Consider the following 24410-nt stretch of genomic DNA (forward strand, 5'->3'; position numbering starts at 1 on the left):
TAGTTATGATTTTTTTAAATAATTTTATAGCTTGACTGTAAATTGTAATCAGCATAACTTATAAAACTTCTACTTTATGGAACGTCTTAATATTTTCTTTGACCTTATAATCACTTTTTCCAAATCTTTCTTTGGAGTCTGAAAATGTATTCTAAATTATCAGCATGCAGTATTTCATATTGAGTATGCTGTTTATGGTTCTTCACATCCTTTATTATTTTTGTCTTTGCCTTGTACTAACAGTTGGTGCGTTGAGCCAAGCACGTTTGTAATCCCAGCATTCAGGAGGCTGAGATTGGAGGATCACAGTTTGCGGACAGCCTCAGCTACTTAGTGGGGCCTTCCGCAACTTAGTGAGACCCTGTTTCAAAGTAAAAAATAAAAAGTAGAGCAGGGGTATAGCTCGGAGTCGAATGACCCTGGGTTCCATCCCCAGACCCGCAAAAACAAAACAAAACAAAAAAAAGTTTGTATGTTTAGGACACCTCTCCCTTTTCATTTCTTCTTCCCTGAAGAGTTGCTTTTCCAAAATTGCCTTCTTTTTTCCTGTATTTTGTGGTACTGGGGATTGAAGCCCAAGGTGTTCTACCTCTGAGCTATACTCCCAGCTCTATTTTATATTTTATTTGCAAACAGGGTCTTACTAAGTTGCTGAGGCTGGCCTTGAACCTGTGATCCTCCTGTCTCACTTTCCCAAGTACTGGGATTACTGGGTAATTGCTTTCCGTTGCTTCTGTGTTTTTAGATTCTTTAACAACTCGGGTCCAACAGGACCTTCTCTCAGAAGCTTCTGTTAATTTAGGGTAGACACTCTTTCTGGTGGTGATTTCAGATCAATCTTAGGTGCACTGTCTGCTCTCCTCCTTTTCCCTCTCATGTTTTTCTTCAGACTGCTTTTGTTCTCTGCAAGATTTATGCAAGAAATAGTCCTCCAGGATTTGGTGTTTTCTTCTATATCAGTAATTTGAAGTGTGGGTATTATTAGCCTTAGGCTGAGAGTGTGGTTTGTAAACTTATAAATGAGAATTAAAAATAAACAAAACATTCCATAAAAGTTAAACCTTTAACATTTTTCTCTTCTTTCAGAGGGTAACTATTAGATAGATAGCACATATATCCATTTGTGTATTATTTCTATGCAAGCTTTTTCTTTTTTTCTTTTTTTGGTGGGTCTGGGGATGGAACCCAGGGGCATTTGATCTGAGATACACCTTTTGAAACAGGGTCTCACTAAGTTGCAGAGGGCCTCACTAAGTAGCTGAGGCTGTCCGCGAACCGTGATTCTCCGATCTCAGCCTCCCAAATGCTGGGATTACAAGTGTGCGCCACCACGCCTGGCTTGCAAGCTTTAATTTTCTTCTTCTGTTAATGGGGATTGAACCCCCAGAGCCTCTAGTTATATCCCTATCCCTTTTTGCCCCCTGGCACTAAGGATATAACCCAGGGGCATTCTTTCTCTGGGTTATACCCTCAGCCTTGTTTTATTTATTTTCTTTTTTTAAATTCTTTTTTTTTTTGTGCGTGTGGTATTGGGGATGGAACCCAGGGGCTTTTCTACCTCCGGGCTATATTCCCAGACCTATTTTATACTTTATTTGGAAACAGGGTCTCACTAAGTTGATGAGAGCCTCACTCAGTAGTTGAGGCTGGCTTTGAACCTGTGTGATCCTCCTGTCTCAGCCTCTCAAGTGCTGGGATTACAAGCGTACACCACACCATGCCTGGCTTTATTTTTTATTTTGAAACATCACTAAGTTGATGAGGCTGCCCTTGAACCTGTAGTTCTCCTGTCTCAGCCTCCCAAGTATTGGGATTACAGGTTTGCTACTACATCCAGCTTGTTTTAATGTTTATAAATATGTGATCTATGAACTAAATAGGCTGCCTTATATTTTTTAAAGTTTACATAAATAGTATCATACTGTATATATTAGTAGGCAACTTGACTTATTCATGCTATTGTTAGGATGAGCGTCCCCAAAAGGTCCATATGTAAAGGTAGTACTGGGAGGTGCTGTGAATCTTTAATTGATGGGTACCTATGCCATTGGGGTTGTGCCCTCAAAAGGCACTGTAGGACCCCATCCACCTTCTTTTTTAGTTCCAGTTTGAGATATGACTGCTTACTCTGACATGGACTCCTGCCATGATATGCCACTATCTGTTCCCATCACTTGCCAAACTAATGCCAACCAATGGCATCACCTGATCTTGGACTCTGAGCCTCGAAAGTTCTAAGCTAAATAAATGTTTTGTCTTTATAAAGTTAGTTCTCATGTATTCTGTTATAGTATCTGGCCAGTATAATGCACTATTATAATTCTGAGATTTATCAATGCGAATGTCACTTATTAGTGGATATATTAATTTATTTACTCTAGTTGCTATTTCCCACCTAAGAATAACTATTTGCCTTTGTTGATTTCAATTTTTTTCATTATAAAGTACAACTATAAACATACATGATCCTCATGCATGGAATGATACTTAGATGTAGGAGTGTGTGTGTGTTTGGTGCTGGGGTGAGCTACAGCCCTGAGCCAATTTTATTTTTCAATTGGAAACAGGGTCTCACTAAGTTGCTTGGAGGAGGTGATGCCATTCCTGCTATATGACAGGGGCCATTCCTGCTATATGACAGGGTCACAGCTGGGAAGAGAATTCCACAGGGCTAGAAGACTCTGGCAAAACTGAAGCTATTATCCCTCTTGATTTTAGTTATAAAAATGATATTAATGAAATGTGAACATTGCTTTGATTGAGGACTGCTGTTTTGTAAAAATCTGAAAATTGATGTGAATATGACTAGAAAATGCCCTAAGATTTGTACTGGGAATAGCACTAAGAAGAATATGACTATGGGAGAAATGACTAGAAGCTACATAGAAAAATCTCTTTGCTCCTCTGCTTACAACACCTAACTCATTAAGGTTTTTGTCATGAAAGGAAAAGTTAACTTTAGGCAAATTATACCTACTGTGCAAGGCCCTCCATATGTCGCTTATAATTTAGGGGGTCCACTGTATTATCCTTCTTAGGGGGCGAGCAATAATTAGAATACTTTTCTCCCTCAACCACACTCCACTTTCCTGTACAGGAGTGTATGATGAACAGAAAGCACAGAGTTAATATTACTGGAAAATGGCTTGATGTCATGACTCTGCCATTCTTACAGCGGGTTGGGCAGGCAGGGACCTCCTTGGTGCCTGCTTACTAAGGCAAAAGAGTCCTCTTGATAAACAACTTAATAGGTATTATAAAAAATTAGGCGTAGGTATTGTATGCTAGAAAAATAGAATAAGTTTAGTGGGGGTTTGATGGTTGGGTCAAAATAAGTTAATAGAATACCTAGTGGCCAAAATAGCAGATGAAATTAGCAGTTAATTTTAGAAGTAGATACAGTAAGTCTAATATTTAGTAGCTAAGAGAAAAGATAGGCTAAGTTTAAAGTTTATTATTATGTGTGATGTAAAGTAGTAATACGTTTTGTAGGTCAATTCATTACAAATTAATAAAAAACAAAACAGAAAAAACAGGTAGTTTTGAGGTGTGCCTACTACGTGAAACTCAGGTTAATGAAAAACTAGATGAAAAACAATATATGTGTAACGTGGTTTTGAAAAACTAAATGAAAAACAAAATACGTATGATGTGGCTTGCCGTAATTTGTCAGATTCATGTATAATAAAGTATATTCTAGGGCACAGGCAGAGATGCCTTCCCCCTGCTACTAAGCACAGTGTCTCTCATTCTTCAATTCTGCCAACCCTACACCTCCTTCAAGACCCCTGGACTGGCTGAGGCTGGACCCCGGCAGTTGCTAAGACCTTTGCTATATTGCTGAGGCTGGTCTAGAGCCTGTAATATTCTTTCTTATTGGGATAAAGAGTATGTGTTACCATGCTGGGCTATAAGAGGAATTTCATAGGTATGTACATTTATTAGGTATTGCCAAACTGTTCTCAAAAGAAGTTCGGTTAATTTATATCACCAATAACTAAAATTTTCCAATTTCTAAAACGTTTGAGGAAATTTTCAATTTCAATAAGTTTAAACTAAACATTTCCAAATAATTTAAACTTCTAGAAAAAGTAGCATTTATACACTGAATACTGACATGCTGATTATCTGTTTAATGTTTGTTAGATATTCCACAAATGAACCTTAAATTGTTAGTTTTAAAGGTATAAACTAATTTGTTGATGTTTACTTTCTAGGTCTAAAGACAGATTAAACACAGCAGTGTACTGGGAGGTACACTGTTTTGGTCTCATTATCAAACCGTTTGGACTCAATGCTAACATATCATTAGGACACTCTGAAGGATGCTTTTAGAAATCTGTTTTTGGGAAGTGAAACAGCAGGATGGCACAGGATTGAAGCCAGCCTCAGCTACTTAGTGAGGCCCTATGCAACTCAGTGAGACCCTGTTTCAAAATAAAGAATAAAAAATAGGGCTAGAGGTGTAGCTCAGAGGTAGAATGCCTCTGGGTTCCATCCCCAGTACCACCAAACCAAACCAAACCCCCAAATCACAAAACCTTCTCTCTTAGAGAGATTTGTGCCATCATTTCTATACTCATTTTCTTTGACTCCCTTTATCTTGCATGCATTTTTCTAAGCCATACAACAAAATACTTAATTACATTCATAACATTAATAAGAAAATCAAGGCTGCGTCATCTATCTTATATTCTCCATGCATATGAAGCAAAAATTTCTACCGCATTATTCTTTTATATAGTCAAAGGCACAACTGATTAGAAACTATATTCTAGGATTAATTTGTGGTTTACCTTTTCTGCTACTTCTCGTACAGACTGAACACTTGTTCCATATAGATGGTTGTTATACTGGCCAGCTTCAATGAATTTATGTTCCTGGATATCTTTTTCCATTTGCTCTCTTGAAGTTACAAAATGATAATCTCGTCCATCTACTTCATAATCTCGTTTTGGTCTAGTTGTATCTTTAATAGAAAAGAACTTGGGGAAGTTTTTAATATTAAAAACATAATAGATACATTTACTACAGATATTATCTTAAATCTAAAGAATATGGAGGATGTAGGAATAGTTGATAAAGTACCTAAAAACCATTAAAAATGGTTATGTTTAACACAGAGGTGACAGGAAATGTTAAGAAAAATATTGGATATCTTTTATTTTAGTTACTCACGAGGTACACAGGATCCAAATTTGTCAGGAAATTCTGAGATCAAGTCATCATTTATTCTGTCTTTCATAGGTCCCAATATGATAACTGGTCGAGTATAATTAACTATAAACATAAACTACATGTTAAGAGAAATAAACAATCAACAAATATTAGTGTATTTTATTTCAACAGAGAACGAAATATCTTGAACTGTTATGAAAATTTTTTTCATTACTGTACCATCAACCAAAGATGACTTTCTATTTTGTAAACCTTTAAGATCTGTAATTTAAATCTGCTAGAAATAAACCAAGTTAAATTTAGCATTTTAGAAAATAACATTTCTGCCAGGCGTGATGGCGCACGCTTGTAATCCCTGTGCTTGGGAGGCGGAGACAGGAGGATTGCGCAGGTTCGAAGCCAGCTGCTCTGGCTTAAAAGACCCTGTTTCCAAATAAAAAAAGTATAAAATAGGTTTGGGAGTGTAGTAGAAGGGCTTCCAGGAACCCCAGTACCACCATAAAAAATAAAAAGAAAACATTTCTATTCATTGCTAACATTATCTCATTGCGAATAAGAAAAGTACAGTGTTTTACTAGTGGTTTTTGAAATAAAAATTGTAAGGAAGCAAATCAAAGAATGTTCTACAAAGCCAGGCGTGGTGGCACAAGCTTGTAATCCTAGTGCTTGGGAGGCTGAGACAGCAGGAATGCATAGCTGCGAAGCCAGCCTCAGCTACTTAGTGAGATCCTGTTTCCAAATAAAGTTTAAAATAGGTCTGGGAATATAGCCCAGAGGTAGAAAGGCCCTGGGTTCCATCCCCAGTACAAAAAGGAAAAAAAAAAAAAAAAAAAAAAAAAAGTTCTACAAAGAAGAAATTGGGTGTAGGAAGTGATCATACTGTAAGGGTGATTAGTAGTGAGAATTTGAATATTTTTGGTCGGAGAAATGAAAAAGAGGTCACTAAAAAAAAAGAAAAAAAAAAAAAAAAGAAAAAAGACTAGAAAATGACAGAGACCAGAACCTGATTGCATAAAAAGAATAAGGAAAAGAGAAAGGTTAAAGATGCTTCTAAGATTTTTAAAAAGAGTTACTGGAAGAATAGCAATGTTATTGTGATCATTAGAAAGAAGTTGCTTAGGGAATAAAACAGTATAAACAAACAAATATGAAATGATTTCTAGTATATTTTGAACTAAAACAATACTTTCAGAAAATTCATATAGTAAATTTTAACATTTGTACATATAGTAAAAAAGTAGTAAAAACCTAATACTGCAGTTTTCAAGGTATGAGAAAGATTTATTTTCCAAAGTAAGAAGTATATATATTTTTATAAGACTGAAAACACATCAACAGGTTTCACAAACCTTCTTGCTGATTCACTGGTTCATAGGACAAGACATACTCTTCTTGACCACCTACCAGAAAGTTAAAGCACAGATAAGAAAATATATAAAGACATAAAGATAACATGCTACTCTTAACTTTACACATATAAATTATGATGACTTTCCTGGGAAAATGGCATAGATATAGAAAAAGGTAGTGCACTTTAATATTACTTATGGCAATATTTAGTTAAAAAAAGGGGAAATTATTAAGTCATAAAGATAAGTTTGATAAATATTTTATTTGGGGGAGGCATTAGGGACTGAGCCTAAAGACATTCTACTTCCGAGCTACATCCACAAAGTAGTTAAAAATTCTAGGAGTTCTAAAACCAGGTATGGTGGCGCATGTTTGTGATCCCAGTACTTGGGGAGCTGAGACAGGAGAATTGCAGGTTTGAAGCTGGCTTCAGCAATTTACCAAGACCCTCTAATCAACTTTGTCAGACCCCTTTTCAAAGGAAAACAACAACAAAAACAGGGCTGGGGTGTAACTTGGGAGGAAAAATGCCTTAGTTCAATCCCCATACAAAAAAGGAAACAAAACCCAAAAATTCTGGAGTTCTTAACACATATATAGAAAACAAACTAGAATTCAAGTGGTTTCAATGAAAGTAACCCAAACTGGATAATATATTTGAAGGTTTTCCCTTTGATTATCAAGACTAAATCTTTTAATAACTTTACCACTAATTTTGGCCACTGGTTTATATTGTATGTTTGCAACTACAGGTCTTTCAAAGTCTTATACTGGTATGAATTTAAACTGTATTTCTTTGTCTTAAATTTATAAACATAGTATATTAAATATTTTGCAAGGCACTTTTTCAAGTATTGGATGTAAAATATGGTTTACATATTAGCAAAACACGCATGCTGAATATGCCACATGTTAATCATGCAAATGGTGAGACAGTATATACTTTCAGTACCTCTTTTAGTCTAGAAAGCCACTCAACTACTCTATAGTGGGTTCTAATTATGTTATTAAAATGCTGAAATACAAGAAATCACATTCCCATATTAAAAGAAAAAAAAAGTAACTCATATAGAAAAAATGGCAACCAAATGAATGAGGGTTAAAAGTATATATTGTCAACATGAAAAAATATTAGGGATTGATATTAACAAGATGAACCTTTTGAGCAGCCATACTCATCTGTAATCAAGATTACTTTCATATTAGACAGCAGCATAAAAAGAAGTTAGAAAAGTAATTTTAATCTTAAAGTGTTGCAACCGATAACATTCATGTACTCCCCACCCAATCTGTTAAAAAGTTTCACATGCTGTATACTTCATTCAATGATACCAAAAATATGATAGAAAACACTAAGAAAACAGTATTAATTTTTAAGGAATGGTTAAAAATTTTTCTTTCTCAGTTATGTTCACCATACAGGTGGTGATAAAACAATGACTAGACCCAGACAAATGTTGGTGACATAGAATAATAAAGAAATAAAACAAATTACAAGTTAGCAGTGCTGAAAAATATTTTCTTGAGGCCCATGTTAAAAATAACCCAAATATACAAAATAAAAAAATCAGAATACAAGTTTGTGCCCCATTTAATCAGATACTTGTTTTTAATAAAAGATATACAAATACATGTACTATGTACACAAATAACATTGTTCATAAACTGTTTTATTATTATTATTTAAATTAGAATTATTATTAAAACTAGAAATTAACCTCTGTATATGATTATGTTGCGTATTCTTTATCCAAAATGCTTGGCACCAGAAGTATTTCAGATTTTGGACATTTTGGAGTTTGAAATATTCGCAAGGACTACCAGTTGAATATCCCCAATTTGAAAATTTGAAATCTGAAATTCTCCAAATTCCAAATATTGTGACCATCATTGTTGGTGACTAAAGAAGTCTTGATTTTTTTAAGTCTCATGACTTTCATTTGTAAAATATTGTGTACAAACAAAAATGAAGACGAGTATTAGACTGTGGTAAATTAAACAGCATGTTACTGGTGCCCATATGGCTTCGGGTAATAATTTTCATGTGATAACACGAGTAAGATGTTTTAAAAGTAGATCCAAGGAATGAAAAAACTTTTTTTTTTTTTTCCTTTTGCAGTACTGGGGATGGAAACCAGGGGCATTCTACCTCTGAGCTACACCCCCCAGCCCTATTTTTTATTCTTTATTTTGGAAACACTGAGGTTTTCCTTAGTGAGGGTCTCACTGAGTTGCCGAGAGTCTCAGTAAGTAGCCGAGGCTGGGTTAACCTATGCAATCCTCCTGTCTCAGCCTCCCAAGTGGGATTACAAGCGTGTGCCACCATGCCTGGTTTAAAGACTTTTTTTTTTTTTTTTTTTTTAAATTGGTGATTGAACCGAGAGGTATTCTACCTCTAAGCTACATGCCCAGTTCAATTTTTAATTTTTGTTTTGAAACAGTGTCTAGCTAGGTTGATGAGAGCCTCATTGCTTTCTAAGGCTGCCCTCGAACCTGTGATCCTCTAGTCTCAGCCTCCCAAGTACTGAGATTAAAGGCATGTGCCACCATACCTAGCAAAATATATTATTATAATTGTTAATCTTTTTCTGCCTTGTTAATTACTAAAAAAGCTAGCAAAGAATTAACTATAAGCTGGGCATGGTGGTACATGCCTGTAACCTTAGTACTTGGGAGGCTGATTGGAGGATCATAGGCTCAAAGCCAACCTCAGTAACTTAGTGAAATCCTGTCTCAAAATCAAAAATAAAATAGGACTGGGGCATAGTTGGAGGTAGAACGCTTCTGAGTTCAATCCTGGTACCACATATACAGACACAAAATAATTATAAATGTGAACATGTAAGACAACACTTGATTCATAATTATTTGTGATTTCATGCTTTCAATAATTTATGTATGAAAAATTATAGAATGACTTTAAGAAAATATTTGTGTATATTTAGAATCTTGAATTAAAATTGAATTTAGAGGCAATTGCCAAAAAGTTTTGAATTCTGAATTACAGATGCTTGACCTGTAGTATGATTTTATTTTCTATTACATAATTTCACTAGGTTGTTCTGATATTAAAATGCTTAATATTTTGAAACCTGATATTTACTTTTCAGAACATACTACTAAAGGGGGGGGGACATCCAAAGGATATATATTACTTCAGATTATTAAAAAATTATAAAACAACAAGTAACTTAAAACACTTACGGTAACTACTTTCACTATCGCTGGCATTAGAGGTTACATGCTCTGAAATCGCAGGACAATGAAAAAAACAAACAAACAAAAAAAAAAACACAGTGTCATGAGTATAAAAAGCTGATAAACATAAATTATCAAAATAAAACAGGAAGACATTACAAAATGTTGAGATATAAGCCACATATAACCAAAGACTTATTAAAGTATTTTTTATTATTTTTAAGTTTAATATTTCAAATGAATAAATATAAATTAGCAATTAAGGATAACACTTTATTTTTGTATAACAGTTTACCAACAAAATCTATAGAATAGCAAGTAGAAGATGACAAAGGCAAGGTGATCTCAAGTTAGTCCAAATGCAGACATAACTACTCACAATAACCCAGATGTAGACAGTAAACCAAAAAGGAAAAAGTATATTTGGCACCATTTAATTCAGGTTATAAAATAGCAAGAACTAGGAAAGAAGACAAGTTATACTTAAGCAAACAGATGCCCATTTTAATACAGAGATACCTTTATTTAAAATAAATCTTGAGCTAGGTATGGTTGCACACACCTGTATTCCCAGTACTTGGGAGGCTGAGACAGGAAGATTGCAGGTTCAAAGACAGCCTCAGCTACTTAAGCGCTCTGCAACTTAGTGAGACCCTGTTTCCAAATAAGAAATAAAATGGGGGTGGGGGTGTAGCTTGGAGGCATACACATACACACCCAACAACAACCAAAAAAACCCTTTTATTTAGTCTAGCCTCTCTTGTAGCTGAAGGGAAATGACAATCTGTTTCTGAGATTATACAAGGTATTTCAGTTGTCACAATTCAATGTCTCAAAAAAAAAAAAAAAAGTCAAATGGAAGGGAATTCTAGAGATTGGGACTGAATTTTAAAACACACCACTATTTCTTTTTTCCAGTAATGGGGGTTGATCCCATGGGCTAGAAAATTCTACTTCTGAGCTATATCCCCAGCCTTACTTTTTATTCTTTGTTTTGAAACAGGGTCTTTCACTTAGTTGTAGAGGGCCTAAGTAGCTGAGACTGACTCTGAAACTGCAATCTTCCTGTCTCAGTCTTCCAAGTACTGGAATTACAAGCGTGCACTGTGTGTGGCCAAAACATATCACAATTTCTTAGTAAATCCACTATAAAAAAAAAAAAGCAAACAAACAAACCAAAAACCAAAAACCAACCAACAAACAAAAAAAAAGTAGCTGCTTCGCAAAACAAAGTCAAAACCTAAAAGTAACCTCATTTTATAACTTGAGTTTTTTAGTATATAACAGGAATTCTTTATACATGTAATCTCCCAATAAATATCTTCCATGAATAAAAAAGATGAATAGTTTTATTTATAAAACTGAAAGCTGGGTGTGGTGGCACATGCTTGTAATCCCAATTTGGGAGGCTGAGACAGGAGGATCGTAGTTCGCAGACAGCCTGAGCTACTTAGTGAGGCCCTTTGCAACTCAGTAAGACCTGGTTTCAAAATACAGAATAAAATATAGGGCTGAGAGTGTAGCTCAGAGGTAGAATGCCCCTACGTTCCATTCCCAGTACCACAAAAAATCCTCCACAGATGAATAAAACTTTTGATGAGAAGGAAACCTAAATTTCTAATTTTAAGGAAATAAAAAATTTTAAGGATAAAGTTTTAGGATAAATAATCGGCTATAACAAAATACCTACTGGGTTTGGTAAAATTGAGTAGCACTGTGGAATTATATAAAGAACGGTAGAACAAAAAATTTTGAAGAAAAATAGCTCCAGCAAATAGTGAGACTCTCATCAACCCACAGAGACCTTGTTGCAAAATAAAAATAAAATATATGCCTGGGGATATAGCTCAGAGGTAGAATGCCCCTGGATTCAATCCATAGTACCAAAAAAAAAAAAAAAAAAAAAGTTCTAGAATAGCTTATGATATGGAAACTAAGCCTGTTATTCTAATCTACAAAGACTAGATGTAACTTTCATAATAATGGTTAAATAAAGTAGGGGCTTTATTAATTGCAAGACAACTGACCAATATAGAATCATCAAAAAATGGTGGTTTTCTCCGGGTGTGGTGGCACACGTTTGTAATCCCCGTGCTTTAAATTTTATTTAATTTAAACTTTTGGTACTGGGGATTGAACCCAGAGGCATTCTACCTTTAAGTTATACCCCTAGCCTATCTATCTATCTATCTATCTATCTATCTATCTATCTATCTATCTATCTATCTATCTCTGGGGACAGAACTCAGGGGCATTCCACCTTTGAGCTACACTCCAGCCCTATTTTTATTCTTTATTTTGAAACAGGGTCTTACTGAGTTGCAAAGGGCCTCACTATATAGCTGAGGTTGGCCGAGAACCATGATCCTCCTGCCTCACCTTCCCAAATGCTGGGATTACAAGCGTGTGCCACCATGACGGGCTTATTTTTTTAAAATTTGAAACAGGGTTTTGTGAGGTTAATGAGTGTCTCACTACTTGCTGAGGCTGTCTGTGAACCTGTGATACACCTTTCTCAGCCTCCTATGTACTGGGATTAAAGGCATATCCTATCAAGCCTGGCTTTAAATTCACATTTTATAACTTTTTTTCAGCCGGGTGTGGTGGTGCACGTAATCCCAGCATTCAGGAGGCTGAGACCAGAGGATCGCGGTTTGCGGACAGCCTCAGCTACTCCGTGAGGTCCTCTGAAGCTCAGTGTGACCCGGTTTCAAAAAACAAAACAAAACAAAACAACAACAACAACAAAAACAAACAAACAAAAAAAAACCAACCTTTTTTTCATGGACTTCAACAACAATTATTTAAAATTATTATATAAAGCCGGGCGTGGCGGCACACGCTTGTAATCCCCGCAGTTGGGAGGCTGAGACAGGAGGATTGCACAGGTTTGAAGCCAGCCTCAGCTACTTAGTAAGGCTCTCAGCAACTTAGTGAGACCCTGTTTCCAAATAAAATATAAAATAGGTCTGGGAGTATAGCCCAGAGGTAGAAAGCCTCTGTGTTCCACCCCCAGTGCCACCGGAAAAAAAAAAAAAAGATTACTACTACTCTTTAGAAATTTTAGTATGCTTTTAAACTGTATTTTTTTTTTTTAAAACAAATGTCAACAACTGTAAATGTTTTTATTTTATAGCTTTTTTTTTTTTTTTAAACCTGTCCACTTTGTGGTGGCGCATACTTGTAATCCCAGTATTTGGGAGGCTGAGACAGGAGGATCGTGCAGGTCAAAGCCAGCCTCAGCTACTTAGTGAGGCCCTTTGCAACTCAGTGAGACCGTTACAAAATAAAGAGTAAAAAATAGGGCAGGGGGTGTAGCTTGGAGGTAGAATGCCCCTGGGTTCCACCCCCAGTACCACACACAAATATATATATACTAGGATTGGTATTATACTCTATATTTCTAATTTGTAAAAGCAAGAAAAATTAGGCATTGCAATGTCAAGGAGAGAGGAGGAGAGTAATTGGGAGTATAGAACAAAATTGGTTAATGTTGAGTTGGTAAATGTAGACTTTCCTGGTTTATTTTTACCATTCTAGTACTAAATATATCTGACATATTATGTAATAAAAAGTTAAATTTACCATTATCTCTTTTCTACTACCCCTCTTTTTGGATTCACCTATTCATTTTAAGAGTGCCAAAAGCTATATATAACAATCAAACTTTTAAAGTTTTTTCAAAACTTTTAAAGTTCTTTAAAAAAACAACAACAACAAAAACTTCTTGGGTTGGCAATGCAACTAAATGGTGAATGCTTTGCCTAGTATGAGTGAGGTACTGAGTTCAATACCTGGCACAGCCCAAACAGAAATAAAACAACAATAAAAAAGTATTTTTTTTGTGTGTGGTATTGAGGATTGTGCCTGAGGGCATTCTACCTCTGAGCCACACCCCACTCCTATATATTTTTTTTGTGGTACTTGGGGTGGAACTCAGGGGGCTTTTCTACCTCTGGGCTACACTACCAGACCTATTTTATATTATTTATAAACAGGGTCTCACTAAGTTGCTGAGAGCCTCGCTCAGCAGCTGAGGCTGGCTTCCAACTTGTGTGATCCTCCTGTCTCAGCCTGCCAAGTACTGGGATTACACGTTGTGTGTCACTAGGTCTGGCTAAAAAAATCTTCTTAAAGGCACTTCATCAAACAAGATATTCTAATATCCAATAAAACATTTTAAAAAAGCCATTGAAATTTACTTATTAGGGAAATGCATATTAAAATGGCAAGGGATGAAAAAAGAAATAGAAGTAGATCTCAGAAGATAGAAAGATCTTCCATGTTCATGGATTGGCAGAATAAATATTAAAATGGCCATCCTTCCAAAAGTGATCTACAGATTCAACGCAATGCCCATTAAACTTCCAAGATCATTCCTCACAGACATAGAAAAATCAGTCCTTAAATTTATCTGTGGAAAAAAAAAAAAGCCCAGAATAGCCAAGGTAGTTCTCAGCAACAAAAACCATGCCGGAGGAATCACAATACCTGACTTTAAACTATACTACAAAGCCATTGTAATAAAAACAGCATGGTACTGGCACAAAAACAGACACATAGACCAATGGAGCAGAATAGAAGACCAAGAAATAAGTTCACACACTTTCAGCCAACTGATTTTTGACAAAGGGGCCAAAAACATACACTGGAAAAAAGATAGCCTCTTCAATAAATGGTGTTGGCAAAACTGGTTATCCATATGCAGAAAATTGGAAATCAATCCCACTTTCTCACCCTGCACAAGAGTCAATTCAAGATGGATCAAAGACTTGGAAATCAAACCAGAGACCTTGAAGCTTCTTGAAGAGGGTATAGGTCCAACACTGTAACACATAGGCACAGAATAAACGCTTTCTCAACAAGACCCCAAAGGCACAACAAATTCAAAGGCAAATCAACACGTGGGACTGCATGAAACTGAAGAGCTTCTGTTCAGCAAAGGAAACTGTCAAGAACCTCAATCGAGAGCCAACAGAATGGGAGAAGATTTTTGCCACCTACACCTATGATAGAGGACTAATATCTAGAATATACAGAGAACTCAAGAAACTCAACACTAAGAAAACAAAGCATCCAATAGCAAAGTGGGCAAGCGAACCAAATTGACATTTCACAAAAAAAGAAATTCAAATGGCCAATAAATGCACGAAAAAATTCTCAACAACACTGGCAATCAGAGATGCAAATCAAAACTACTCTGAGATTTCACCTAACTCCAACTAGAATGGCAATCGAAATTCAAAACACAAACAACAAATGCTGGTGACGATGTGGAGAAGTGGGAACTCTAAAACATTGTTGGTGGGATTATAAATTAGTGCAACCACTTTGGAAAACAGTATGGAGAATCCTCAGAAGAATGGGAACAAATCTACCATTTGATCCAGCAATACCATTTCTGGGTATCTACCCCAAAGATAGGAAACCAAACTACCAAACTAATGCATGTGTATCTATGTTCATAGCTGCACAATTCACCATAGCCAAACTATGGAACCAGCCAAGATGTCCATCAACAGATGAATGGATTACAAAACTGTGGGATATGTACACAATGGGATTTTACTCAGCCATCAAAAACAAACAAACAAAAAAACCCTCAATTACCTCATTTTCAGGGAAATGGATGGAACTGGAGAACATTATGTTAAGTGAGATTAGTCAGTCACAAAAAATAAGAAATCAGATGCTTTCCCTAATATATGAAAGGTAAGGAGAAATGGGTCAGAGGAATTCTATATGAAAAAGGAAATCCTCTAGAGCAGCAAACAAGACAACCTAAATGAGGGGATGTGAGGTGGGAAGAAGGAAAATCTCTAAAACACACAATGTACTTAAACATATCCAAGTCATCCACTAAGCCAAGCAAGGGAAGGAGGGATGGGGAGGGAATGGGGTGGGAACTGGGTAGGGGTTAAATCAGTGATGTGTACATGTATGTACACACAATTTTTTTATTTTATTTTATTTTTTGGTGGTACTGGGGTTCCTGGAAGCCCTTCTATCTCCAGGCTACACTCCCAGACCTATTTTTACATTTTTTTTTTTAAATTTGGAAACAGGGTCTCCTAAGCCAGTGTGCGCGGCTGGCTTCGAACCTGCGTGATCCTCCTGTCTCTGCTTCCCAAGCGCGGGGATTACAAGTGTGTGCCACCACGCCCGGCGTACACACAATTTTTTTTTTTTTACCCCAATATGATGTATGAATATAATGCATCAATAAAAAATTAAAAAAAATAAATTGGAAAGGGACTTTTTTGGGGGCGTAGTACTAGGGATTGAATTCAAGGGCATTCTACTTCGGAATTATATCCCTAGCCCTATTTTTTATTCTTTATTTTGAGACAGGGTCTCACTAAATTGTGGAGGGCCTCGCTACATAGCTGAGGCTGGTTGAGAACCTGTGATCCTTCTGTCTTAGCCTCCCAAATACTGGCATTTTAGGAGAGCACCACCATGCCTGGCGACAAAAGGTATTTCTACCATGCACCAGAATGGCTAAAATAGAAAAGAGAAGCCACAAAGAAACAGACATTCCAAACAGAAAAAGTATGTAGTAACTGGAAATCATATACTGGGGCAGATAAACTGGTAAATATACTTTGGAAAACCATCCACAGATGACTGGTTTCAAAATCTCAAGGGGACACCAAAATCTGAGAATATAAGTCAGTTATATAAAATGACATAGTATTTGCACACAACTTATACACACCCTCCCATATACTTTATTTGGTAGTGGAGATTGAATCAAGGGGTATTCTACCTCTAAGCTATGTTCCTAGTGCTTTTTATTTTTAAACAAGGTCTTGTTAAGTTGCTTGTTGAGGATCTGCTAAATTGCAGAACCTTGAGCCTATGATCCTCCTGTCTCAGACTCCAAGTAATGGATTGCAGCTATGCATCACCACACTTGGCCAACTTATTTGCCCTGTCCTTTATATTTTAAGTCATCTCTCGATTACTAATATCTAATATAAATGTTCTAAAAATAGCTGTTATACTGTATTGCTTAGGTAATAATGAGGAGGAAAATGACTATTCAGTGCAAACACAACCATCGTAAACGTAAAACTACCTATGGACAACAACAAAAAAAATGTGGTAAACAACGCTTAGACAGGTCCTGGAGAGAAGCTAAGGATCTGTGGCATGGTGGGAGGTTATGCCCACATTTCATTTGCAAGGATTGAGTATAGTGTTCAGCATATGTGGCAAGTTTAAAATTTTCTTTTTGCAAATACCTAGAACACCCAAGCTGGGTGTGCTGGTGCACACTTGTAATCCTAGTACTTGGGAGGCTGAGACTGGAGGGTTGCAGGTTTGCTGCCAGGCTAAGTTACTTAGTGAGGCTCTTTGCAATTTAGTGAGACCTTATTTAAAAATATATAATAAAAAATAGGGCTGGGGGTGTGGCTTAGAGGTTGAATTCGCCTGGGATCCGTCCCCAGTACCGGCAAAAACAACCAACCAACCAACCAACCAACCAACCAAAAAAATCTAGAACACCCAACAACCAATATCTTCAATCTGTAGTTGGTTGAATCCACAGATGTGGAACCCATGGATACGGAGGGCTAACTGTGCATACTACATCTGAACATATGTGTATGATCCAGGAATTCCTTTCTTAGGTATTTCTCCCAAAAGACTATATATGCTTACCAAAGGCATATAGAATAATGATCAAACAACACTAGTCAAAATAGCTCCATTTTATTTGCATATCTGAGGCATGTATATAGCTTCATAGTTTTACTTTTCTTATTTATATTTTAAGCATTTTCCATGTCTACTATAAAGCAGGGAATAATCATACTTCATTAACCATTTTCCAACTAAAACATTTTAGGATGGTTTCAAATATTTTTGCTGTTATTACTAACAACATTTTACTAACTTTAATATTAGTGAATTTTATTTTACTAATACTAGTAACATTTTACTAATTTTACCTTAATATTAGTAAAATTAATTTACTAATCTTAAAATAAATATTCTAGCCGGGCATGGTGGCGCACACTTGTAATCCCAGGATTCGTGAGGCTGAGACTGGAGGATCACGGTTTGCAGACAGCCTCAGCTATATAGTGAGGCCCTGTTTAAAAATAAACAAAAAACAAAAACAAAAACAAAAACAGGGCAGGTGGTGTAGCTTAAAGGTCAAATGCTCCTGGGTTCCATCCCCAGACCCACGCAAAAAAAAAAAAAAAAAAAAAAAAAAGTCTGATATATAGCTTTTATCTCCACTTTCAATTATGCCCTTAGTATAATTTCCTTGAAGAAGATTTGGTGGGGAAAAGACATACTTTTCCAAAAAGATTGTACCAGTTTATATAGTCATAGTATGTTAAAAGAAGCCATTCCATAGAACCATCTCCTGATCACAAGGTTTCCTTGAAAAGTCTCCCACAATGACAGGCAAAAGACACAAGTTTATTACTAGGGTAACTAAACATTTTTTATATATGCTTATTTCATTTGCTTATCTTTTTTGGTGTGGTACTGGGGATGGAACCAGCAGCATTGTACCTCTGAGTGATACCCTTAACCCTATATTTTAGTGTTTTTATTTTTGAAACAGGGTCTCACAGAGTTGCAAAGGGCCTTGCTAAGTAGCTGAGGCTGTCTGTGAATCGTGATCCTCTGGCCTCAGCTTCTGGAATGCTGGGATTACAAGTGTGTGCCACCATGCCTGGCTCTCATTTGCTTATTGTTTAAGCATGCGTGTTGCTATAGATTGGATGGGGAGTGTCCCCCAAAGGTCGATATGTTAAAGGCTTGGTCCCCAGTTGACACTAATGCAAGGTGGTAGAAACTTCAAGAGGTAGGGTCTAGGAGAAGGTTTAGGGTGACTGGAAGGGAGAGGTGATCTTAAAGGGAACTGTGAATTGTGGAATTCCAGTCCCTTTCTCTCTTTGCTTTCTGGCCCTTAGTATAAGGGAGCCATAAAGGACACCATAAAGGAAGCACCCTGCTCCACCCAGGCACCACTCTACATGATGTACTTCCTCACCACAGCCCCCCAAACAACAGGACTAATCTGTCATGGACTGGAACCTTTAAACTATGCGCCAAAGTAAACTGGATTGAGTTGTTTATCTCAGGTATTTTTTATGAGCAAGCTAACAACTACCTTTTGTCTAGTTTTCTAAATGTCTGTTTTTATTGATTTGTTAAAAATTTACAGTATAAAGTATTCCTTTGACTTCCGGGAAGATGGTGATGAAGAAAAGCGGGGTTTATGAGCCCCGCTAAAAACCAATCTCTGTTACCACAAAACCAGCGCCTTCATAGCCAAAAAACACCATGAGCAGAGAAACAAAAAATGTAATTACAAGGGACAGAGAAAAAGAGGGCTAGAAAAAAGAGACACCAGAAAGAAACCAGACCGCAGTGCTGTGGCCGGAGCTGTGGCGCGGGAGCCATCTTCCCTTGCAGCACCATGCCCCAGAGAGGAGGGGGGACTCAGAATGGAGCTCAGAGCCACAGAGGAGGCCTCATGGCCAAGGACGTGGCAGCAGTGCCTTACTGCCGGCGGCAGTGGCGAGTTCACCGGACGGCACCAGACCAACGCACTCAACAGCCCACCAGGTTCCAGAGAGGAGCGGTGGACAGCGAGCCAAGGTGAGCCGCTGCAGATCAGCTGGGAGGAATTCGGCAGATTTCTTGGCACAGGGAGCATCTAAAGCTCCCAGGGGTTGGGCTCAGCGCACCCTGCAGGGACTCAGAGCGGAGCTCAAAACCAGAGAAGAAATACACCAGCCTCATGGTTGAGGGCATGGCAGCGGCGTCATATTGCCACCAGCAGCAGCAGCAGCAGCGAATTCACCGAGCCCACGACAGCTCCATCAGCACACTCAACAACAGTGAGTCAAACTGCAGCCCCTAGAGGAGAAATCCCAGTACTGCACTCCCAGGGACTTGACCCAGTGGGGGAATGGCGGTGGCAGAGATATCACACCATAGGAGAACGCCCAAGCTGGCACCCCCCCATGGTTTAAAGCAGCCTCGATTGACTCCCTGGCTCTGAGACTCTGTGATACAACTCAGTAAAGGAGTAGTGGGGACTGAGATACCACAGACTCGAGATCCAGAGCACCTTAAGTGAAGTCATAGTGACCCAAAGAAAGAACCCAGAGAAGGCACAAACTTCCGAAATCATGGGAAAGAGGAATAACAATGGAGCAATAAATGCTCACAACCCCACAACATCAGAACCTGATAAAACAGAAATTCAGAGATTTCTAGAAGACCAAATCAGGAAAATAACTGTAGAAATAATAGAGGTGTTTTGAAAAGAATTCAGAGAGAGCCAAAGAGAGATAAAGGATGCAATTAATGAAGTAAAGGCCCCAATTCAAAGTACAAACAACCGATTAGACCACATGGAAAATAGAATCTCGCTCTTAGAAGATGAGCAATCCAAAAATGAACGCATAGTTTCTAATTTAGAAAAAAAAAAAATCTGACAGCAGGAATCTGACACTGAAGAAATATGGGCCCATTTTAAGAGAACTAACCCAAGAATAATCGGAATAGAGGAGGGAAAAGAAGGTGAAACCAAAGGGATCAACAATCTCTTCAAGGAAGTAATAGCAGAAAATTTTCCAAACATAGAGCAAGAGGTCAATACACAGGTCCAGGAAACTTATAGAACTCCCTTTAGACAGGATGAGAGAAGAGGATCCCCACACCACATAATTGTCAATATGACCAATGTGGAAGCCAAGCAGAGAATCTTAAAGGCAACAAAAACAAAGGGCCAACTGACATTCAGAGGCAAACCAATTAGAATCACTCCAGACTTCCCAAACCAAGTCATGAGAGCCAGAAGGGCTTGGAGTAACATATTCCAAACTCTGAAAGAAAACAACTTCCAGCCAAAAATTTCCTACCCAGAAAAACTTTCTATCAAATTAGATGGGGAAATAAGAAGCTTCCATGACAAACAGAAACTGAAGGAATTTATGTCTTCAGAACCAGCGCTAGAGAAAATACTCAAAGAGATTAACTACAAAGAAGAAATAGGTAACACACACCAGAACCAGAGAAACAAGATTTTCCATCCAACATATAACTAAGATTGGTTATCTGTGGAGATTCATTATTTATGTTAGTCTTTTACCTATCTCTAAATTGTATTGTTTGCCTTTATTGTTGTTAATTTTTAGGATATCTAGTTGGAATATTAATATACCTTCAGATACAGCATTTGGAAATATTTTATCCCACTCTATTAGTAACTTTTAACTCTGTTTACATTGTCTTTGGATATACAATTTTTTTTTTTTTTTTTTTTTTAGGGAGTTTGTTTACCCTTCTGTTGCCTGTGCCATTGAAATCATATCCAAGAAATCACTGCCAATTTCAATGTTGTGAGGTTTAATGACCCAGATTTTCTTCTAAAAGTTTATAGCCTTAAGATTTACATTTAGGTCTTTTATCTATTTTGAGTTAATATTTGTATATGGTGTTAGGTAAGGGTCCAGTTTTATTCTTTTTCATGTAATTATTATTTTTCAACAATATTTAGTTAAAAGATTTTTATTTCCTCCACCAAATGCTCGTGGAAACCTTGTCAAAAATAACTTGACAATATATGGAAGAATTTAGCTCTAGGCTTTATTTAACTCCAATGGTTTATATATCTGCCTTTATAACAGTACTACACTGTTTCAATTATTGTAGCTTTATATGGTTTGAAATCAGAAAATATACATCTTCTAGCTTTGTTCTTTTTCAAGATAGTTTTGGGTATCTAGAGTCCATATTCCATATTAGGATAGATTTTTTTCTGAAAAATAAATAAATGTATGATAGTTTCACCTAAAAAAAAAAAAAAAAGAAAAAGAAAAAAAAAAAGAAAAAATATTCTCTGGTAAGAAAGAAAGCAAAAAGAAATATTGAAATGTTATCTTTAAGTCATCAAAAGCTTTGTATCAGACAAATGAAACTGTTATGTGATATTATCATTGTTAATTTTGGATAAATTTCTATAATACTAGATGTCAACCACTAAGCCAAGCATGGGAAGGAGGAATGGGGAGGGAAAGGGGTGTGGATCGGGTAGGGGCTAATTGGGCGATGTGTGCATGTATGTCTACAAAAGTTTTTTTTTTTTATCCCATTATGATGTATGAATATAGTGTACCAATAAAAAAAGAAAAAAAGTATCCCTTTGATATTTACAATACAAATATATTCAAGTTCTCATTTTTTATTATCTCTGATAAACTATTTAAAATCTAAAGCTTCACTTTTCTAAAAAAATATTTAATAGGGTATGCATGTCTTTTCTTTTTACTTTCCCTGAATACCGCTATTTTATCTTATTTTTAACACAAATGAATCTAAGTCTTGTTTTGGCATCTAAGCTACACATAACTCAGCTTAAGTACGTCTTTAGAAAAAAAAAAAAAAAAAAAAAAGGAAGCCAGGCACAGTGGCCTATGCTTGTAATTCCAGCATTCGGGAGGCTGAGACCGAAGGATCGCGGTTCATTGACAGCCTCAGCTACTTAGTAAGGCCCTCCACAACTCAGTGAGACCCGGTTTCAAAATAAAGAATAAAGAGCCTGGCGTGGTGGCGCATGCTTGTAATCCCAGTAGTTGGGAGGCTGAGAGGAGGATTGTACAGGTTCGAAGCCAGCCTTAGCTACTTAGTGAGGCTCTCAGCAACTTAGTGAGACCCTGTTTCCAAATAAAATATAAAATAGGTCTGGAAGTATAGCCCCGAGTTAGAAAGCCCTTGGATTTCATCCACCCAACACCAAGAAAAAAGGGCACGGGGTATGACTCAGAGGTCGAATGACCATTGGTTCCATCCTCAGACCCCCCCCCCCCAAAAGAAGAAAAGAGGTAAATAATGGGAAAACTATGAGCTTAGCTGAAAAGCTTGTGAGGTGTTTTATAAAAAGGGAAAATATAAAAATGGATAGGCTATATAATAGGTAATACAAAACTTTTCTGAAACTGTATGTCATTAATTTACTACTGAGCTTCTTATGTATCTTCTATTGAGCTTAATTTCCTCTTTGTCTCTGTTAAAGGAATCTTAGTTTAATTCCCGTGAGCTTCTTCAGAATTGCCTCCTTAAAGCATAAAAGCTACACAGGTTTCTCTTCCTAGCTTTAAATAAATATGATTTAGTTGTATCCTTTCAAACCTCTACTGTACTAATTAGTCCTGCTTCTCAGAATTACGTTTGGAGCTGGGCGTGGTGGTGCACATTGTAATCCCGGTACTTGGGAGGCTAAGACAGGAGGGAAGCAGGTTTGAGGACAGCCTCAGCAAGTAGTGAGACTCATCAACCTAGTGATACCCTGTTTCCAAATAAGACATAAAAACTTAGGCTGGGGGTATAGCTGGAAGGTAGAATGTCTCTGGGTTCAATTGCCAGTATCTCTCTCCCTCCCTCTTTCCTTCCTTCCTTCCTTCCTTCCTTCCTTCCTTCCTTCCTTCCTCCTCCTCCTCCTCCTCCTCTCTCTCTCTCTCTCTCTCCCTCCCTCCCTCCTACACACACACACACACACACACACACACACACACACACACACACACAATTATGTTTGGAAGTTGAGCATGGTGGCACACACTTGTAATACCAGACAGCTGAGACAGGAGAATCTTAGGGTTGTGGCCAGCCTCAGATACTTAGTGAGGCCCCCTGCAACTTATTGAGACCCTGTTTCAAAATAAAGAATAAAGGTAGGGCTGGGGTGTAGCTTGGAGGTAGAATGCCCCTGGGTTCCATCCCCAGTACCATACACATGAAAAGAAAGAAAAAAAAGAAAAAAGAAAAAGAAAAAAAGGGGTTATGTCTAGAAAAGCAATTTCTTTCTGTCAAAAGGCAAGTTAATAATTACTTTTTTATAACAAAGAACGACTGAATTCATGTGCATAAAAAGTGTATCACTTCTCTTTCTTTCTGCTCCAGTTAAATATCTTGCTTTTCATAGTTTGTGGAAATTTGCATATAGATGTACGTTTTCCTTGATATCCAGTTATTTACATATTTTCAACAACTTAAGAGTTGAAAATGGGTGAGTCCTGTCCCGAGGATTAATGATTACTTTCTTTCAAAATTTTATTTATTTTTTGTGGGTGGAATCCAGGGACATTCGACCTCTGAGCTACATGCCCTACCCTATTTTTTATTTTGAAACAGGGTCTAAGTTGTGGAGGGCCTCACTAAGTAGCTGAGGCTGTCCGCAATCCATATCTAACAGAAACAATTATACATAAAACATACCATCTTCAAGCTACTATGTACCTAAATTATTTAGGTTGAAATAAAAGTCAAGTACTTATAGTTTAGATTAAAATCTCAATGCAGAGTTGCCATAATCAGGAAAAAATTTTAATACGTATTAAAAAGCTAAAGTATACTGGCAACATCTTGAATGATCAGCAAATTACAAAGAATTATGTTTTCAAGATGGTTACTAATCCAAGTGGAAAGAAGCATTTTGAAATTAGCCTAATATTATGTCTGAATAAGTATCACTTAAATTATTTAATAATATGTGGTAAAATTTCATAAACAATTTGAGAATACCCCAATTTAAAATCTTGTTTGCTAAAATGGCAAGTTTCTTCATACATATATATTATTTGAATTCCTTCTGTATATTAGATTTTGTGCCAAGTTTTATATGAAGATGAAGTACTAGCTAGAAA

At 36.9% G+C, this 24410-nt stretch overlaps 1 protein-coding gene across 19 annotated transcripts in view; it reads right to left on the reverse strand.

The window, feature by feature from the left end:
* The window catches only part of DLG1 (discs large MAGUK scaffold protein 1), a gene marked incomplete at both ends in the record, with an annotated part of 254956 nt that overhangs the window by 14127 nt on the left and 216419 nt on the right, over nt 1–24410 (reverse strand). For 11 of the 19 annotated variants that reach the window (XM_080695610.1, XM_080695604.1, XM_080695619.1 and 8 more), the window contains 4 exons: nt 4797–4969; nt 5179–5280; nt 6528–6578; nt 9733–9774. In XM_080695610.1, the coding sequence (XP_080551736.1) occupies nt 4797–4969; nt 5179–5280; nt 6528–6578; nt 9733–9774 (368 nt within the window). Of the gene's footprint in view, nt 1–4796; nt 4970–5178; nt 5281–6527; nt 6579–7686; nt 7723–9732; nt 9775–24410 lie in introns of all 19 variants that reach the window. The other 8 variants (XM_080695603.1, XM_080695616.1, XM_080695601.1 and 5 more) reach the window with 3 other exon arrangements.

The sequence above is a fragment of the Muscardinus avellanarius genome (assembly GCF_963383645.1).
Source record: "Muscardinus avellanarius genome assembly, chromosome: 5".
Classification (NCBI taxonomy): Eukaryota; Metazoa; Chordata; class Mammalia; order Rodentia; family Gliridae; genus Muscardinus; species Muscardinus avellanarius.